General features: G+C 42.3%; 1 protein-coding gene across 7 annotated transcripts in view; it reads right to left on the bottom strand.

Moving 5' to 3' along the window:
• Positions 1-20,323, bottom strand: part of AGFG1 (ArfGAP with FG repeats 1) — a 61,408-nt gene extending 41,085 nt beyond the window's left edge. For 5 of the 7 annotated variants that reach the window (XM_090284838.1, XM_090284831.1, XM_090284846.1 and 2 more), the window contains exons 1-2: positions 20,105-20,323; positions 7,831-7,924 (exon numbers count right to left, since the gene is read on the bottom strand). In XM_090284838.1, the coding sequence (XP_090140964.1) occupies positions 7,831-7,924; positions 20,105-20,271 (261 nt within the window). In that variant the 5' untranslated portion in view covers positions 20,272-20,323. The remainder of the gene's footprint in view (positions 1-7,830; positions 7,925-20,104) is intronic. The other 2 variants (XM_090284862.1, XM_090284881.1) reach the window with 1 other exon arrangement.
• Positions 20,324-21,583: the final 1,260 nt, after the last annotated feature.

The following is a 21,583-nucleotide window of genomic DNA, read 5'->3' as shown; positions in this document are numbered from 1 at the left end:
TTGTTGCTGCCCTGGCTGGGCGGCTCAGTTGGTTGGAGCGTCATCCAGTATACCAAAAAAGATTGCGGGTTCCATCCCAGATCAGGGCACATAACTAGGTTGTGGGTTCAATTCCCAGTCAGGGAACATCTCGGAGGAAACCGATCAATGTTCCCATCTCACATCAATGCCTGCCTGCCTGCTTGTCTGTCTCCCCCACCCCCACCCCCCGCCCCTTTCCCTCTCTTCCTCTAAAAATATCCTCAGGTGAGAATTAAGCAAAAAAAAAAAAAGGAAGAAAAAAGACGTTATTACTATTTTGCACTTGTAGAAATTGAGGCTTACAGGCATCTTGTCCAACATTTTAACCTGTCAAGTCCAATCCGATCCTTTATGGAGAAAATCACTGCACTTCGAGAAACAGTTAGCAAGCCATGCTCAACTTTATCAATTTCCCTACAGAGAAGCAATCTGAGTTAAGATTGTTTAATTTTTAACCAAGCTTAAAAGAAACGATAGGTCCACTTACCGATTTAGGATTCATTCACAAGCTCATTGTCTTTGCTCTGATAATGTACTGTAGGCGCTTCCTGACACTGGCCTTCTACTTTTCAGAATCCACTAATCTATACTGAAAATGACCGACACACTAGAGTTCATAGGGACAGGCTAACTTAGAAAATCGCCACTAGTGTCTTGTTTAACTGGATTATAGATTCTGAGTATAACACACCCTAAAATGATACCTGGACCTTAAAATGAAACAGACTGTGCATTTTGAATTTTAATTTTTTTAGAAACAAAAATATTTTAATTTGTGTCAGTGCTTGTTTCTAACTATAAAATAGCTCCAATCTTTCCCAAGGATGCAATTTAACTGCCCCAAAATAGCTGTCTCATGCAACAAGGTCTGTTTAAACCGTAAGTGTAACTGCTTGGAGAACACTGCATCTGCACACTCCCAAGGATCTGCAGCTCCACACTGAAGCCCTTTCTCACCTGCACCAACAAGGTAACAATGTATATCGTCTCTCTCCCCCACTAGACTAGAAGCTTTACATACGGGCACAAATCATGTCTGGGTTTGCTCATCAGTGTACCTCAAGCACCCAGGGACACACAGTAGATGATGAATGAATCTGTTTCAAGAATGAAGAATGAATCCATCATGGAATGTTAACAATGGAAAAACTGAACCTTACCTTACGGGTCTATTGTTCCTGAAGCGTTTTTCTTTTCTTTCTTTTTTTAAATTATGTTTTATTGATTATGCTATTACAGTTGTTCCAATTTTTCCCCCTTCGCCCCCCTCCACCCAGCACCTCCCACTCCCTCAGGCAATCCCCACACTATTGTTCATGCCCACGGGTCATGTGCGTATAAGTTCTTTGGCTTCTCCATTTCCTACGCTGTACTTCACATCCCATGACTATTCTGTAACTACCTGTTTGTGCTTCTTAATCCCCTCACCTCTTCATCCATCCCACATACCCCTCCTCCCATCTGGCAACCATCAAAACGCTGTCTCTGTTCTTGTTTGCTTAAAGTTTGTTTTTTAGATTCAATTGTTGATAGATATGCATTTATTGCCACTTTAATGTTCATAGTTTTGATATTTTTCTTAAATAAGCCCCTTTAACATTTCATATAATAATGGTTTGGTGATGATGAACTCCTTTAGTTTTTTCTTGTCTGGGAAGCTCTTTATCTGCCCTTCAATTCAAAATGATGTTATCTTTGCTGGATAGAGTAGTCTTCTTGGCTGTAAGTCCCTGCTTTTCATGACTTTGAATATTTCTTGCTAATCCCTCCAAAGTTTCTTTTGAGAAATCAGCTGATATTCTTATATGAACACCCCCGTAGGTAACTAAATGCTTTTCTCTTGCTGCATTTAAGATTCTCTCTTGATTTTTAACCTTTGGCATTTTAATTATGATGTGCCTTGTTTGGGACTCTGTGCTTCCTGGACTTGGATGTCTATTTCCTTTAGCAAATCAAGGAAGTTTTCTTTCATTATTTTTTCAAATAGATTTCCAATTTCTTGCCCTTTCTTGTCTCCTTCTGGCACCCCATGATGCAAATATTGGAGCACTTGAAGTTGTCCCAGAGGATGCTTGCACTACCCTCATTTATTATGGATTTTTTTTCCTTCTTGTTGTGATTGTTTTTTGACTTCCTTATCTTCCAAATCATTTTGATTCTTGAGTTCATTCACTCTACAGTTGTTTCCCTTTAAATTTTTTTAATTTCAGTTAGTGTATCCTTTGTTTATGACTAAACGTTTTTTATGCTGTTGAGGTCCTCACTAAATTCCTTGAGCATCTTTATAACCAGTGTTTTGAACTCTGCATCTCATAAATTGCTTATCTACATTTCATTTAGCTCTTTTTCTGGAGTTTTGATCTGTTCTTTCATTTGGCCCATGTTTCTTTGTCTCCTCATTTTGGCAGCCTCCCTGCGTTTGTTTCTATGTATTAGGTAGAGCTGCATTGACTCGGTGTTTTGGTACTGTGGCCTAATGTAGCAGGTGTCCTGTAGGGTCCAGTGGCACAGCCTCCCCTATCACCCAAGCTGGGTACTCGAAGTGTGCCCTTTATGTGGGCTGAGTACACCCTCCTCTTGTACTTGAACCCTGGTTTCTGCTCACAGGGCAACAGGAAGGATTTAACCAGGCCAGTCAGCTGCAAGGATTGGCTGTGACCACTGATCACCAACCTCCGCCCTCGGTTGAGTATCAGCTGTGCAGGGGCAGGATGGTGATACTCCAATGTGGTCTGTAGCTGTCCACTGGGTCCCAGGTCCTGGGGTTTCCTGGGTGGTACAAGTCAAGGTCAGCCCCCACCTGTGTTTTGCCTGGAACCACCCTGCGTGAGCTACAAGCAATCTGAGATGGCCGCTACTTGTGCTGGGCTTGGAGGTTCCCAGGTAAAGCCAAGCTGAATCTAGGCTGGCTGCTGCCAGTGCGGAGGCTGGGGCCATTTAGCAAGATATGGGGGCTGCAGGCTCATTGAGGCTGGCTGCTGCTTGTTTGAGAGGATTTAGGAAGTTGTGAAGAGCCAAGACCAGCCACTCATATGGAAAAGCCACTGTTAACAGTTGTAAGTTGGTTGGGACTGAGCCTCAGGCGATGCCCAGGGTGGGGCGAACACTGTTGGCCAGGTTGATGGGGTCTTTGATACGGCACCACCCACCAGGCTCTGCGGGAGAAGATTCAGAAAAGGGACAGTGGCCTATGCCCACCTTTCTGTCTGGGAGAGAGCTGTCCCCCAGCTCTTGCCTTGAGGCCAGACCCTTCAGTTCCTTCCTGGGTGCCCCTGGTGCCTTTCAAGCTGCTACCCTGGTGCAAGAGTTCAGAGGGAGTGCGTATGAGTAAGTCTGTGTGGGTTCTTTAAGAGGAATTGCTTGGGACTCCAGGAGTTTCTGCCACTGACTCAATCCCTGCTGGTTTTTGAGGGGAGAAGTTATAGGGACTTATCTTCCTGGCACTGGAACCTATTTTGTTCATCAGGGTTTGTTTTTTTTTCATAATTCATTTTTTATTGTATTTTTCTCCATTACTATTTATCCTTCTACACCCTCTCTTTCACTTCCGTCCTCCCACCTCCACCCCGCTCCCCTGCAAGCACCACACTGTTGTCCGTGCCCATGAGTTCTTTTTATTTTTTGCTCGATCTGGGATTTTTTCAAAGCAATAGCTGGTGTTTTGAGGTTATTTTTATATCTAGTATAAAGGTCAAATACTGTCAATCAATGCATGATTTCCTTTATACACGTAGTTTACATGCCTGTGTAGCATCAGTGGTTACCTCTTTACTCTCAGTCCTCAAACATAATCAGAAAGGTTAATTTCATACTAGAAAAGAATTACTTCGACATTTTCTTTTTTACTGACTTATCTATAGCACTACTCACCAGCCCTCCTTCCATTAACTCTGATAATCGGAAGTTAGCCGAATAATGAAATTTAACTATAGGGCCATGATTTGCCCACATCACAGAAGACAACATATGGAGGAAACTGCCACCCCCCACACACACACACCCACACCCCCCCCACACCCACACCCCCCCACACACACACACACTTTTAAAGTAACTTCAGATACAAAAGAAAGCATTACAAGATAATATGTAGAAGTATTTTACTTCTAGGAAAAATGTCAAAACTGTTTCAGCAAATGATAAAACGCAAAATGCTTTGCTGCCAAATATTTTACTAACATCTGGAATACTTATAACCTAAAAATGAACATATCTGCTTCACTAAATATACTGTAGGAGTCTGAGAAGTCTTAAGTAATAGTCAAGTAATTTGTAAGCCATATCTGTTTTTACACATACTCTTTTAAATACCAAGTGCGTCCTTGACCATATTTATAAATCGTAATAACACTGTTTGCTTACCATAGCTACCAAAGACCAATACAGATGTACTTTATTAATGACCCAAATACCATAAATTACACTGCCATCAGTTTTGTGATTTTTCCAAACAGTAAAGAATTCTTCAAGTTCTGAATGAAAAGTGAAATCACCCTAGATAAGTCACATGGGCTAAGCCGCTGCATTGATGGGCTCGGTCAATGGCTTCCCTGTGCCCATGCCCTCTGGTCACTTGGTAGTCCCCTCCCACTCTAATTCTGGAATTGGCAACTTGACTTTCTTCAGCAATAAGTTTTTCACAACTGTAACACAAGCACGTAAAACAGATTTAAGTTCTACACGCAGATGATTATAACTGGGCTTTTCCCTTACAAAAACGTCTAGAGAAACATGAAAAGCACGTGAATGTAGGATAATTCTGTTCAACGCACTGTGTGTCACCCAGCAACCATGGAACTTACCTGCTAAAGCCAGTAACACCCCCAGGCATGCCCCTCAAAACACTAAAACTCCCCCATGGGGTAGAAGATCCAAGACTGTTCCCAATGTCAATAGACTTTCTGATCTTTTAACTTCAGAAACACTCATCTTCAGGTGTGAACCCATTCACATGCAAGATTCATGATAGTACCTTTTTAATTCAAAATGCTATGTGATTCAGTATGGTTCTTTACGAATGCAGAGTCAAAATATTTTGAAATAAAAAATTAAAATCTGTATACTGTTCTCTATCCATGTTATACTTAAGATTTAAAAGTTTAACTGATGATAAAGCACATATGCACTTGAAATCTGTATTTTTATGAAGTTGTACAAACCATCCCGTACTTCATAATATCAATCCTCACATTTTACACGTCTCTTAAGGTTTTAAGAACACATACACTGCTGCCATTGTAAAGAATCAAATATTCCTACCTGAATGATTTGGTTCTAAGATGTCCTTAGGGACACAAGAAGGTGTGCCTGTCTTCCTTAACAAATACTTAAATGGTCAGTGTACTTTCTAACAGTAAGCACTACTGTAAAGTTCCCTTTTTCTTTGGGCACTGTGTTTGCTCTGCCTTCAGCATCTGTTCCTGCCAGCTTAAGTTCTAGCCACCCTCAAAACCAGCAAATCTGTCACCTTCTTTGTGAGAGCTTCCCAATCCTCCTTTCACCAGCAGAGTCCCTCTCCCATATTACTTATGAACTCCTTAGTCATCTTAAATGTCTAGCACCAAGTTATAATGCGTTACATCACTGTCTCCCTCCGCTACAGGGTAAGTGCTGTGCAGCTAGGTCCAGGTGACACATCTGTAACTGCACCCATAGCACTGAGCACAGTACCTGTCCTGGTGAGTGTCTTAAGTGGCCCTTCAATTTTCATGTCTCTTTTTAGAATTTAAGGTTCCTGAACCCATTCCAGTCATCTCTTATGCTTGTATTTTCTTTCTACTTTCTGACAACAATGGGTGCCTAAATCTAGTATTTTCTTTCATATATTCTAAATTTACTTTGCCATTACAGTCTTTAAAAATGTTCCTTCAGAAAACCTACCATACGCTGAAGTGAAATAAGCCAGTCACGGAAGGACCAATACCATATGCTTCCACCTACACGAGCTCTAAAACCGTCAAACTCACAGAAGCAGAAAGTAGGACAGTGGCTGCCAGGGGCCGGGAGAGGAAATGGGGAGGTGCTATTCAATGGGTACAAAGGTCAGTTATACAAGATGAGTAAGTGCTGAAGATGTGCTATAACACCTACAGTTAATAATATTATACTATATTGTAACCGAAAAAATGCTTAAGCGCTGGCTGGTGTGGGTCAGCGGACTGAGTACCAGCCTGTGAACCGAAAGGTCACTGTATCGATTCCCGGGCAGGGGGCATGCAAGAGGCAACTGATCGATGAATATCTCTCCGGCACATTGATGTTTCTCTCCCTCTCTTCCCCTTTCTCTAAAAGTAAATAAAATCTTTTTTTTTAATGTTTATAAGAATAGATCTCACATTAAGTGTTGTTACCACAATTAAAAAAAAAAATCTTAGTATTTTTGGGACCAGTCTCCACCTAACGTCACCGATGAGAGATCTGGATATTTTCACTCACTTCTCCAGTGAAGTGCTACCTTTCCGGTTCTGTTGCTCTGACTTTACCTACTGTCATTAGACCTTTATCAAAAACCAGAATATTATTTTTTTATTTCTGATTGCATTCTGATGTCCAAAATTTTGCATACTAAGCCAACACTCTAAAAAAGTAATTTAAAGTTTGCACTTCTAGGTTAATTCTGAACATTATACAAATAGTCTAAACTATATTTTAATCTGTAAATATATTATTCTATACTAATCTGTCATTACAAACCTTCTGCCCTTTCATCTAGCTTGGTATTTCCTATAATGTACCGATATGAGTCTGGAACTTGATTACTCAAAATAATTTTTTATCAGTAAAATTTGGAGACTGCAAAGTTCTTACTTCTGTAAGTCATGTGTTTAAAAATATTTCATATAATCTTGAATTTACACCTCTTCACTATTTTAGAACGAAAAACACAGGTGCATCACAAGTAGGCAAGCATATTTTACTACCAAAGTGTCAGGAAGAAAGAGAGGCAGAGTGCAAGATGCTTGCATAAATCTTCTGAAGGTGAAAGAGAAGAGCGAAACTAATAAAACCTTAACACTTAACTTCTCCTCTGTATCTTGTATCAAAAATGTGCAACCAAAACAGCACAATTAAACTATTGTTTCCGTTCTAGGAAGTGATAAGTGTTACCTAAAATTAAAATGGCTATGATTAATCAATTGGGTAACTGGCTCATCCTTATAAAATATGCCCACTTTGTTAATTTTATAGTTTTTAAAAAATACTAGATCACCAACGTTTACTAATGCAAAAACATGACTAAATACAAAAAAGCAAACCAACAGAATGGAACGACTAGAAGCCCAACAAAAACTGCAGCGTGGAAGGACAGCAGTCCTCCTCAGCCTTTCTTTACTGGGTTTCCCACGACACGAGGCTAAGCCTTCGGAACTACCAGCCTCCTCCCTCCTGAGCAGCAGCTCAACATTCAACGTCACAGACACATCCACAGCTTAAAATGTAGGAAAGAGGAAGGAGGGGGCCTCAGTGAAAGCTGATCACACGACAGTCTAACACAGGTCTACAACAGCACCACAAAGTTCATTCTTCTTCTTTTTTTAAGCAGACTAGCAATTACTCCAATTCTAGATATCCTCCAAAAATGCTTTTTACAGTCACCTTTAATGAATTTTAAATACATAGGTTTCACCTCAGGTTTAAGACAAAGTACTTAGTCGACATTAATTCTAAAAGCATAAAATGAGTATATTCTAGAATAGCTAAATATAAAATACAAAAATAATTTTTCCAGACAGTGAAATTCATCATTCTAAACTTATTAAATCTTATTAAAATGACTGCCAACGAAGTTGAAACTGTAAAAACACTTACTTCATTTCCATGTTTTTGCAGGAATTCAATTTCCTGTTGTGTGAACGTAGTCATGGAGATAGATTTCACCCTGTGTGGTGGATTTAACCCTCGCCTAAGAGAGAAAATATTTTACAAATTTATTATCATATACTGTATTTTTAAAATTACACATCAATGCAAAACATTTTTTGTTAGCACATTTAAACTTGGAAGGGTGCTTTTATTTTATAACTAATAGTAATTAAAAATTATCTTAAACTATTAATATCCACACCAGATATGTCAAGGCAAGTTTGGCTAGACCCACACTAAATAATATATTCAAAGATAAATTCAAGTAACTACCTAGTCAGAAACACATAGTACTTAACACATCAGCTTCTAGGAAAATACAAATATTGCTTTAGTGTTTTTGATGGAGGGAGAAAATAATAAATGTGAACAGCTCTATGGTAAAGAATTCAAAAAGTAATTGATTATTTAAATATTTTCATAGTTTAAGAAAACATGACAACGTGAAGTATGGAGCTACGCACATATTCTAATCAAATTGCTACTACCTTTAGGTTTAAGGCTAATTTAGAAAATTAAAACTAAGCTAAGGAAACAAAGTTACTAACAATAAGAATAAAGTTACATCTCTCCAACAATTCAAATAAGGATTGATAGTAAGGAACATTTTTAATCACCTCCAGAGGCGGTAAGTGTTCAAGAGGAAACAGTAGTGCCCTGGAGAAGGGATTCAAGAAATAGGTAGATACATGATTAAATGACTTTTAAGATCCTTTACAACCTTGAGGACTCTTCTGTATGGATGGCTGTAAGAGAACTTTATCTCTAAGTTTCTTGATGTTTTACCATACACATAAAAAAGCGAACAGAAATGCACTCAGAGACAGTAAGGGCTATTTACATTTTGTCTGAATATCACGAAGTGGCTACTCCACCCAGAAGAATAAGGGTTAAATAATCTATGCAAAGTAATTAAGTTTCATAAAATTACTTTGAGAGTCAGGTCCTCTGGTAAAGGTGTAATCTGGAATCTAGGTTCTAGAACAGATTACTTAATATTTTTACAAAATTTGTTATAGTCATCTTGCAATCACCCACGCTGAGACTTAACAATGCTGTGAAATTACAAACCAAAAGTCATTCAAAAATATTCTGGAAACATTTTTGTATAATTAAATATGGTGTATATTGTTACTTTAAATCAAAACAATAGGGAGAATTCAGAAGAGAAGCTCCTCAACCTTCATATCCTGTGCTTCTTTCTCTCCCTTCTATTATCAGAAATAGCTGACACACTTTTCAGATCATGTTCTGAATTATGACAAGCTGCACTTAATGTGCTTCCCATTTCAAAGTGGATAATTCAATGTTAAGTTATGTTTTGTTTAAATTTTAAATTAACAAGTCATTTTCCTTCTAGCTCTTGGTCAACCATACGACAGAAATGAAGACCGCATAGTAGGAGACACTGAACATAGCAATTTCACCCTCGTAAAACTTTCACCCTTAACTAGGAAGAAACAACTACAGTATGATTTACCTTCAATTTGCAATAACAAATTAAAGCTTTCAAGATAACTTAAATTCTAAAAAGAAAATTTAGGAAAATAATTATTATTCATTTAAAGCATGACACTGTTTTCCAACTTATCCTTACCATGAAGAACAAGACCGAACTCGTCATTTTCAGGAAAACTTCTTCATTTATATGTATTCACACCTTCCCCAGCTCCAAAATAACTTAGAACTTAACGTAAGGCTGTTCTCTCCAGCTCCTCTTCCCCCTCCACTCTCACTTAGCCACTTGGTCTCTCCTTATTCCCTAATACCTCCTCCTCGTTTCAGACAACCCTTTACCTTTTCACTGTCCAGATAGTAGCCTTGTTAAAAATAGAAAAGGCAAAAGAATTAACCTTCTAATGAGAAAATGTTAAACACTGTTACAGGGGTCTATGTCTTAAACATAAATTTTGGAGCAAAGAATAATACCCTTATACTACTCGAATCATTAGATGAGGAAATCCTTGACTCTGAGTTATTTATACAGATGTAATCTCATGAAAGCAGTATAATGAATGGCTTGTACTCATGTATCTTGAGTCCCTACCCTATCACAGGGTCTACTTATGCATAAAGATGGTATTCATTACTTAAATAAGTAAACAACTGAACTTATGGAACAAATACAACCAGAATGAGGACATATTTTTCACACCTATCAAGAATTTATTGAGCGCTTTTTATTCCATTACATTCACTATTACTTTGTATGAGTCTCAGGTGTACAGATGGTAGTCAGACAGTCCTTTACTTTACAAAGTGTTCCTCTTGATAGCTCCAGTGCCCACCTGGCACCATATCCAGTGATTACAATACCACTGACTGTGTTTCCTGTGTTGGCCTTTACACCCCACGACTACTTTGTAAATACCCATCTATGGCGGGAATTCTTTAAAGAGCTCAAACAGAGCACTGAAAAGAGGATTTGATTTATAAAACTAGTAAATGCAATTTTGCAAGGCCACATTATTTACATGAATTAAGTAGCTCCAAGAAGTATTACATCTATTCATATTGATTCTCTAATTGTTCTTTTATATCCCACTTATTCAAGCAGATTAACTATATTCTCAATGCAAGGATATACAAAAATTTTTCCTCTTTCAGCCTTCAAAAGTTTTTGTACATGGATATCATGTGCTTATAAAACAGTTCGGTGAAAAAAAAAAAAGACTAACTCTATCAATTTCTTAAGCAGAATGCAATCTGTTGAGTCTGCAGTGAAAACGGGAATGTAATATACTGATGGCAGGATAAATTCACCAATTACTATAAAGAATCTCATTCATGCTTTTTACCCAGTAACACCCTTTTAGGAATCTACTATCTAGAAGGAACCTAAGCCCTGGCCGGATGACTCAGTTGGTTGGAGCATCATTCCTTACACCAAAGGTTGCAGGTTTGAGGCCAGGTCAGGGCACTTACCTAGGTTACGGGTTTGATCTCTGGGAGGCAACCAATCCATGTTTCTCATATCGATGTCTCTCCCTGTCCCTCCCCATGCCCCCTTCCTCTCTCTAAGATCAATAAACATATCCTCTGTGGATTAAAAAAAAAAAAAAAAAAGGATCTGAAACAGCTACCTACGTATAAGATGTTCATCACAATTCACAAAAGGGTAACATCAGAAACACTTGATATCAAAGGGGAAGTAGTTAAATAAATGACAATAAAACTGTATAACATTATGCATACTTATGCTTACGTTTTAATTTTTTTAAGATGAAAATTTTCTGCTTTCTTTTATTTTTGTGTTTGGTCCTCACCTAAGGATATGTTCCTTGACTAGAGAAAAAGGAAGGAGGGGAGGGGGAGAGAAAGAGACATAGATGTGAGGGAAACACCGACTGTCTGCCTCTTGGGGAATCCCACAACCTAAGTATGTGTTCTGACCGGACGTCAAACCCAAAACCTTTTGGTGCATGAGACATTGCTCCAATCAACTGAGCTGCCCAGCCAGGGCCAAAGAAGTTAATATTAATATATGGTAACTTGAGAAATAAAACACTATAGTCCCGATTCCATATTATTATCTACAGTAACCATAATTTTAACAGTAATTAAAATAAATCTTTTTTCACTAGCAGAATATCTCCACCTACCAGATGTAATCATTTAAGTAACAAAATAACCAGTCAAAATTGAATTTTTATTTATCTAGTTATTTTTTAAGGTATGTTCCTGGAAGCTGGGGCCACTTCCCTTTTTTACTAAGCCTAGTGCAGCTGTCATGTGAATTCAGTGTTTATAAAACACCTCACTGTAATGACAGGAGCCATAACTATGGAATAAAAGTGCTGAGCAAGTACACGACACCACTTTTACAGTGCCGGTACTGCCTGAAGTGCCACCTGTTCTGGATTCTAAAGAAACACATTTTAAGCCTTCAGTTTAGTGCAAAAAATTTTTTTAAAATAACGACTCACTTAATAACAGCAGTATTGATATTTTGAAAGCATGTCTGTCAGTTAATTGGTTTCAAGAAGTTCCAAAGTCACCTACTCGTAGAGCCCAATATGTTTGCAGTGTGGTTAAGTCATATGCAGACCCCCAGGGGTGTTAGTTTTAACCACCAGGACCCAGGTATGACTGCAACCAGATGGAGTGACTCACGCCATATGTCCCCCAGGACACTGCTCTTAACTCTGCCTCAAACAGTCCTACTAAGAGCCACTTGTTCAACTCAAATCACAATCTGTGCTGGATGAGTAAGCAAGCTTATTTAGTTAGCTTGATTAATTGTTTTGTCCCTGCTAGGGGAGAAGCCGGTTAAAATATCGTAACAGGCTGTGAAAATGTATGGGATTGCTATCGTTGGCACCAAGTAATAAAGTTAATTTAACATTGAGATCTGTTCCAATACTAGTTATTTAATACTTACCTAGAACCCAATTTTAAAACACTGAAAACACACACACACTACATGGTGCAAATGTTGTTTCGGGTTTTTCTTCTGCAAGTCACAAATATTATACTCTAAGCTCCTTGTAACACTTAGGGCAAGCACCTAGAAAACAGCGAGCTAACAATTTAAACTAATTGAGGTACTCCGGTGAAAAGCAGACAAAGCCCAAGAATGTCTCACTGCCTCTCCAAACCCCTCGCGCCTGACCGCAAGGCACCAAAAGGCACTGACCAAGACAAGAGGCAGAGAGACAGAGGACAAGGGACGAGCCCCCAGACACACTACGGTTCTCTATAACAAGGTTTGGAACATAACACGTGAATATACCTGCAGTAACTGACTTTCCAGAGTCAAGAGAGCCATACTGGAAGCCCCTGCAGAGGTGGGGGGAGCCAGCTGGAAGGTGATCCCCACCACCGAGCCCTTAGGAAGATTACCGAAGGAATCAAACGCTGGGGGATTTACATAGGGTCAAAAAGAGACCCCTGAAGAACTTACATGCACAACCCATGGACATGAACTAAGGGGAGGGGGGACTGCTGGAGGGAAGGAGGGCAGGAAGGCACCAGGTGGGGGGGGCAAAGGGGAAAAATTGGGACAACTGTAATACCATAGTCGAGAAAATTTTTAAAAATGAGTAAGAGGGGGAAAAAAAAAAAAAGAGTCCTAATTTCCCTAAGCCACAAGACTAACCCTACAAGGCCTTAGGCAGAGTAATCTGAAGAAAAATTTAACCTGGACACAGACGCTGGACTCAGGGGGATCTGAAGATTGCTATGAAGTACCATTCAAAAAACTGGGGGCTTATCTGAGACCCCATATACTGAATGACAAATTCGATGGCCCCAGTGCCCTCTCCCAACTTGGATCCTAGAAGAGTGGCAGCCAGGCTTTTTCCCAACAAGAAAATTGAATATCTCCGAACTAAAAAATAAAACATGAGATTCCAAACGAATGGGTTCTCCCCCAAAATGCCTAAAAAGCGAAAAAAAAGACTTATACCAAAATACTTCAATGGAAAGTTCAGCAGAGTCAAAAAAATATCAAATATTTATATATTTTGGGTTATATAAAGAGGGATGGGGGAAATGGGAAGCCAAGAATCGGTAGTAACATCAGACTGCCCAACAGCAACACTGAAGGTCTGAAGACAGCTAAGCAACGCCTTAAAAATTCCGAGGGTAAAGTATTTTCACCTCATGAATGCAGGCAACTATTAAGTTAACAACGGGGTCACAGTACGATGTTCTCAGCCATGCAGCTCTCCAAAATGATCTCCCATCAACTTTTAATCAAAAGGCTAATGAAGATGTGGGGGTCCTGGTAAGAGAGGGTAGAACACAGGTTAGGTAGGAAGGAAATTTCCAGAACGAAGGCAGAAGAAAAGTCCCAGGAAACAGCTGCATAGCAGGCCTGGACAACCCCATTTCCATACCAGAGAATGACAAAAAGTACCCAGAAAAGGCTTATCGAAGAAAAAAAAAAGTACCCAATGTATCTGATCATATTGAATGAAATTTTATTCCTCAGCGAGAGACAATTTATCTGGCAACATATTAATGATATATACATGAAAAACAAAGCAAATGAAGAAAACTATACCATTACAAACTCCAGGGAGAAAAGAGGATGTACGAGAAGAAAAATATATGTAGTAATATACTGCATGACACAGCTGAGAATAAAATATACACAGTTACAATAAGGCCAATTCTGAATAGTGATTGAACCAAAAAATGTGATAGAATTATGCTAAAGGGGAAGAAGCAAAGTATAAGTGGAAAGAGTAAGAGAAGTGTTAGGAGTCAAATCCTTATATTCCTCCTTGTATGGTAGAGTAGTCAACAGATAAAAGCCAAAATTGGAAAGTCAAAAAAAAGTTACATTATAATTATATTAGAAATATTAAGGTAAGTATAGAAAGAGGAAAACAGACGAGTCCATCATCACCGTCTATGGTACATAAGAAATGCAGGAAGGGAATAGATGACTATCTTTGTTCGCTATAAGCCCTTCCCTTTTTAAATTATGTGTTATGTATTCTTTTGATAAAAATTAAAATTAAATTAAAAATTAAACATAATGAAAAATAAACAGTTCCTATCAAAATTAAACTTGACGTATACTTATAGGTTGTTTTAACTGATGAAAAAAATCATTCCTAGAAAACATAAGTAATTTTTCACATTTCAAAAATATACAGTTTCTTGCCCTGACCAGTGTGGCTCAGTTGGTTGGGTGCCATCCCGCAGAGGGAAAGGCCACGCCCACTCAAGCACAGGATTCCATTCCCCGCTGAGGCACGTGGGAGAGGCAATCAATGGACGTTTCTCTCCCTCTAAAAATAGATAAAATCTTTACAAAATATACGAAGTTTCTTCACTTGACAGACGCTAGCAATCTTCTTGTAGAAGTACATCCCTACTGAACACAACTGTTCCAAGCTGGTGTTTCAAGTTGGAGCCTCCAAGATTTATTGAGTAAGAGATAAAGGTTTGAAGAGAGAAATAAGTTTGCATAACTTTTCACACTATTAACTATACTGATTTTCACACCTTCCCCATCAAAGGGCTTGCAAAATGTAGCAACTGAATGTATCAAACCGCTTTCCCACTTATAGTAAACTGAAATCGTACTATACTGTCAAAATATCTCCCTGAATGTAGCCACATTATAGTACTAAAAAAAGTGGAAACGGAATTAAGGATACAAATCACTGCCCGCTGTGACCTCATGATGCCCTAACACCATAAGCAGAGCTCCTAAATGGTATCTGATTGCAATCCGTGCTAATCCTAATAACTGTATGAAAAAATTAAATACCTCTTTTCATTCATCTGTCCACTTTAATTTTAGAAAATTAATATTCTTGCCAGATTCAATGTAAGTCAAAATGCACACAAAATTAAGAGTATAAGTTACTATCCAGCTACATTTATCCACCTGTGACGTTCCAAGATTAAATACACTGTCCACACAAAATAGCTGGTATTAAGAGAAACAAATGCAACTTTTTACCTAAACCCTCTGAAAACTTTATGAATCATTTTTAAGGACAGAACAATTCTTACAGTATTCACTGATTACACAAATGTTAGTCTACACAACAATTTGGTCTAAAATTAGTCTCTAACAGGAAGGCATTATTTTCTTGCTGGCTGTAGTAGTGTCCATCCATAATTTCAAGTATTTGTCGATAGGACTTGCAAGTGACATTAATCTGCTACATCATCCCCATTCTGCCTGAAGAAAGTACTTTAGCCCTGACTGGTGTGGCTCAGCTGACTGGACATTAACCCACAAAGGGCAAGGTCACCGGTTCCATCCTCGGTCAAGGCACATGCCTGGGTTGTGGGTTGGATCCTTGGTTGATCGATGTTTCTCTCTCACACAGATGTTTCTCTCCCTCTCGTTCTCCCTCCCTTTCCCTCTCTCTAAAAGTAAAAAAAATAAAATCTTAAAAAAAAAAAAGAAAAAAGACCAGTATACCTACAGCCCTGGCCAGGTAATTCAGTTGGTTTGAGCACCATCCCAATGTACCCAGGTTGCAGGTTCAATCCCCCTTCAGGGGACATACAAGAAGCAACTAATAAATGCATAAATAAAGGGAACAGCAGATCAGTGTTTTTCTTTCTTTTTCTCCCCCCACCCCCACTCGCTCTCGTTTCCTCTCTAAAATTTCAGTAAGTAAAAAAATTTTTTTTAAAGAACAATTTAACTACATCTAAACCTAAAGTCTACTTTAAAGTTTCACAATCTGAATTCAGTTATGCACTCTGAATGAACCTCATACAAGCATACGGGACAGCCCTCTGAAAAATAAGAAAGATGAGCTCTGCATCTAGTGACATTAACACTTAATTTATTTAAACAAAGATATTGTTAAGTGAATTATAAAAGATGTGTGACTACCCTAAAATTTAGAATTCCGATACTGGACACCATTTACTGTGTATGAGCATTTTCTAGGCACATCAAGCTTTCTGACTGGTAGTTAGCATACCTTAGTTAACATACAGGGGTGGGGCACAAGTAGATTTAGCATTGTGAGTATGCAAAACAGTGTATCCTTGTACTACTATTGAGTCATTCTTGTATTCTTTTTCATACAAACAACAGGAAACTTACTTCTGCCCACTCCCCATATGTATGTCCACTGTTCAACCCACCCTCACATGTATTATGTGTTCAGTAAGTATTCAAGGAATTGTCCTCTTTAATCCTCATAGCATGTTCTTACCACAAATAAAGAAACTGAGGCTGAGACGATGGCTCCGGGCCAATCGGCACTTTATGTCCTGGCTAATACTTTGCCTTACCCTAAGTCATAAAGCTAGTGGCAGTGTCAAAGTCTGACTTCAAAATTAATATTCTTGCCCTGGCTGGTGTGACTCAGTAGATTGAGTGCTGGCCTGCAAACCAAAGGGTCGCCGGTTTGATTCCCAGTCAGGGCACACGCCTGGGTTGCGGGCCAGGTCCCCGGTTGGGGGCACACAAGAGGCAACCACATATCGGTGTTTCTCTTCCTATTTCCCCTCCTTTCCCCTCTCTAAAAATAAATTAAAAAAATATTTTAAAAAATTCCTGTTCTTTCACTTATACCATGTCACCTAAATAACAAATATTTAATCACCATGAAGCTCAATAGCTACGTTATTGTTAAATTGTTTTCCTGCATTATTGCTTTTCAAAGATAAAAACCCTCAGGCACTGCTGTCCCTTCAGTACTCCTGCAGGAGACATTTGATACAGCGTTCCTTCCTTCCTTCCCAGGAATCCCAGATTCCCGATTAGGGAATTCTATCTGGGGATCCTTGTTGTTCCAATGAAGTCAGCACTGAGCATGTGCCCAATACAGGCACTGGCTCAAGCCAGGCAGGGGTGAGCTGCAGAACTTCTGGAAGGCTGGAATGACACTGCAGCTCCTGGAGTCCTCCTGCAGCCCTCGGTGCACGAGGGAAATCTAGGCAATGTCATTAACCCACTGGATCAAGGTTCACTTAAAAACAAGCAAAAATTCCCCTCGTATTTTTAAACCAATTCGAGTCAGGTTTTGACTTACATCTAAAAAATCAAAACAGAGATTTTTATAAACCTGCTTCTCATTTTGATGTCTTTCATATACTGTTCCCTACTTGGGAAAAGTCCTCTGCACCTTGTTAATGCCTGTCATCTACTGCGCATCCATCATGAATCAGGCACCGTATGGCATGCTACACACAAATCTACCTCCAAAATCTACAAGGTAAACCTTATGTTCACCACTTCATAGACGAGAGAACTCAAGTTCAAAGAGGCTGAGTGACATTCTCAATACCACCTAGCTAGTAAGTGGAGCCAGGATTCAAAACCAGGTTTACCTAGCTCATCAATACCTGTTCTTTCAGCTACATGGACCTGCCTGCCATACGGATCTTGTCTTTACTCAGATATCAGATCCTCTGTGAAACTTTCCCTATCATTCATGTACTTCACAGGGAGCTCATTCAAAGACAGGAAATGTTACTATATATTGTAACTACATTTATATACTGAGAATGCAAGCTCCTTAAGGATAGGAGGATTCGAGTAACACTGGAGACTCCCAGAGTATATGACATAGGTCATGTGCTCAATAAATATTTGTGGAATCACCACTAAAAAGATATGCAGCCCTATCTGTTATAGATGAAACCCCATAAAAATAAACAATTGTCATACTGAAGTATACTTTTATACAGAATGTTTCTGAAATGTGGAATCTAGGAAGAAATTGGTAAAAGGTACTTACAAAGGGCTACACCAGAAATGTCAGAAATACAGAACAGTAACTATATACACACATATTTTTCAAACCAAATACTTTAAATATATCAGAGGGCCTAGTGTTTAGTAAAAGCACATACTTATTATGCGCATACTAAATGGAAAATACACTTTAAAAGAATTAACTACTGGCTTCATTTTAGAACCAAAGTTGCCCAATGTAAGTCACTTAACTATTTGTAAATGAAAACCATGAGACAGACAATCTCTAAGACGCCACCGAGCGCTATGATTCTGGGGTGATTCAATCATGTCACTATTTGTCAGCTGCTCAGAGTGCTTCCCTGACTGCCCAATCGGAAGCGCTCTCAGAGGGCGTCTCTCCCACCACAGTTTTAGGGCATCGGCGCCCCTGACATGTTTCTCATTACCGTCTCCCCCACTAGAACGTAAGCACCAAGAGAACAAGGACTTTGCTGTAGCCCTGACCCGAGTGGCTCAGGAGGCTGAACGTCAGCGTCCGAAGCAAGAGGTCGCTGGTTCGATTCCCGGTCAGGGCACACGCCTGGGGTGCAGGTCTGGTCCCCAGCCGGGGCGCATGGGAGAGGCAACCGACTGATCGAGGTTTCTCTCTCACATGGATGTTTCCCGTCCTCTTTCTCCTTCCCTTCTCCTCTCTAAGCATAAATAAATATATAAATCTTAGTTTAAAAATTTTTTAAAAGAACATTGCTGCATTTATCAGAACACCCTACAACTTCACAAAGAACCTACGAGGCACTCAATAAACGTTTGTTGAAGAGATAAGTCATGGAAGACTAATAATGCCTCTTTTTGTCCAACTTAAAAGAAAAAATAAGTAAATAGGACGCTACTGGGCATGTCCTGCATTTTCCACATATGAGCGTTCTCATATGCCATGTACCCTGTCTCACTACTAATCTTACAAAGGTTTAATTTAATTTAATTTTATTTTATTTTACTTGGGGAGGGGGTAACCAAATTATTTGAAAGAATGGTTCAAACAAAAGGACTTAATTAGATGCTTTGGAACAATAAAGCTCTTAAAAATATTTAGTAACCGCCACTTCATCAATAACGGACTGTAAAATCTACGGTAATCAGGGCATAGAAGCACCTTCTTATCGCTTCCAAAATCGTGTGCAAAGTTTCCCCAAAGAAACTCCACGGTAACAAAAATCTTACCAGAATAAAGCTTACCGAAGCAAAGACGGGCAAACGCAACCCGCCCCGGGAGGGCACATGGGCCGCCCCCGGCCCGCTGCGGACAGCCAGGCCACTGGGGCCCGGGCACGGGGGCCGCACGGACGCCGGCACGGAACGGCAGGGCTCCCGGTCGGGACCCGACCTCCGCGGAAACTTTCCCCCAGCCCCTCCACGCTCGCTTCGGACCTGAGCGCCGAACGCCCCGCAGCCTCACATCTGCTTCTCCCCCTCCCGCGCCCGAAATTAATCCTCTCGACCCGCTCCCTGGGGGTTCACATCTCCGCCATCGAAACACTGTAACCTTGTTACTATTTCTAAGTGCCTGCCGGCTCCCGGGGACTGGGGCACGCTCGGCCCGAGGGCGCCGAGCCCGGGGTCTGCGTCCCGCCCGCCCCCGCCCAGCCCACTCTCCGGGCGCCCGGCAGGTGCTTCGCGCGGCCGACGCGCCGGGGCCGCCGAGGGGCGGGGCGCACAGCGGACCCGCGCGGCCCTCCCCGGCCCGCTCCGCGCTCTCCCCCCCGAACGCCGCAGCGGCTCAGCGCCCCGGGGAGCCGAAGCCCGAGGCAGGCGGCGCCGGCTCAGCGGGGACCGGCGAGGCCCGCCCGGGGCGCCCCGTCCCTGCCCCCGACCCCCGCCGCGCCCACGCCCCACCCGCGAAGGCTGCCCGGAGCCTGGACCCTCGCCCGGCGAAACCGAAAGCGCATCTCCAGCCCCGGAGCCGCGGCCGGGGCCGAGCGCATCCCCGTCGCCGGCCTCGGCCGCCCCGCCCGCCAGCCCCGCGCCCCCAGCCCGGCCCGGGCGGGCCCCCCGCTCCCGCCGCCCGCCCCGCGGCCCCCCACTCACAGGCTGCCGGAGCAGGAGGTACAGACGAAGGAGCCGACCGTCATGTTCACGTAGGTGGGGCCGCGCTGGTCGCAGTCGAAGCACTTTCGGTTGTGCGGGAGGCCGGTCATGTCCCGCAGCATCTTCAGGTGCTTCTCCTCCTGCTTCCTCTTCGCGCTGGCCGCCATGGCCGCGGCGCCGAGGGAGGGGGCGGGCAGGGCCGGGAGTCGGGCGGCGCTGCGCCGGGGCCCGCGGTCCCACGGGCCGCCCTGGCCGCCGCCGCCGCCGCCGCCGCCCTCTGTCAGCGAGCGGCGCCCGCGCCGGACCTGGCCGCCACCGCTCGACTCCACCGGGCTGGGCGCGGCGCGGGCGCTGGGGAGCGCGGGCTGACCGGCCACACCAACCGGCCGGGCCGGGACAACCGCCGCCGCCGCCGCCGCCGCCGCCACCTTCCCGACTTCTCCAGGGGGGAAAAGGCGAGAAAGGGGAACGGCAAGAGAAGGCCCGCCCCGGGCGGCCGGAGGCCAACTGTCGGGCGGCGCCCCCTGCTGGCCAGGAGGAGTCACTGCGGCCACGCTGAGGCCCGGCTTCTGGCTGGGGCCGAGCAGGGAACGCAGAAAAATAATGGGAGTCATAGACAATATTTACTTGGCGCTCTTACATGCCCAGAGAGCATTACATGGGTTACCTCCCTGCCCTCCTTAAAACTCTCCAAGGGCTTCCCACTGCTTTGGAGACCATCCCAGGCTCCTCACCGTGCCCTGCAAAGCGGTCCATCGTCTAGCCCAGCCTCCCTCCCTTCACACTGGTTTGCTCAGCCACACTCGATTTCCGTTTGCACCCTGACCGCTGCAAGCTCCCTTGTGACTCAGGACCCTTGCTCTGGCAGTTCACTCTTTACTAGCGCTTCTGCACTGGCCACGACTGACGTTTGGGACTAGGTCCTTTTGCGTGTGTGGGAGACCCTATGCGTTGTAGGATGCGGAGCAGCGTCCCTGTCCTTTACCCACTAATCCCAGAAAGACCTCCCCCGCCGTTGCGGCGACCGAAAATCCCCAGATGCTGCCAAATGGGGAGCCCTGGTAGAGGGAGACGAGATCACCCAGGCTGCAAAGCACTGGCTACCCTTGGAAGGCCACATCGTCCATGGCAGGCAACTCCCCTCTGCCCGATCAACCCATCCACAGTGGCAGCCCACCTTCCTGGGAAGCTGCTCTCCATTTATTTGCTGTGCGGCGTTTGCTTCCTAGTTCTGGGTGTTTGACACTCTGCTTCTCATTTGCTGTTTTCTCTGTATTACCTGGGATCTCCCTTCGGACTCCAAACGGCTTGCCTCTCCCGAGCCAGAGGCTCGGGTGCTCAGTGTTTTTGCAATGCATGCGTTCAGCATCTCATTGAATCCTCACGGGAACCCTTTGAAGCAAGTATCCTGGTTGTTTCCATTTTACAGGATCTAGATATGTGTCGTTAGGATACATACGGGAAAAAGTGGGATTCCCA

This window comes from Furipterus horrens, unplaced genomic scaffold (assembly GCF_987537825.1).
Source record: "Furipterus horrens unplaced genomic scaffold, mFurHor1.1.pri manual_scaffold_1, whole genome shotgun sequence".
Taxonomy (NCBI): domain Eukaryota; kingdom Metazoa; phylum Chordata; class Mammalia; order Chiroptera; family Furipteridae; genus Furipterus; species Furipterus horrens.
Note: the sequence above shows the minus strand (reverse complement) of the source record. Positions and strands in the feature narration are given on the sequence as shown.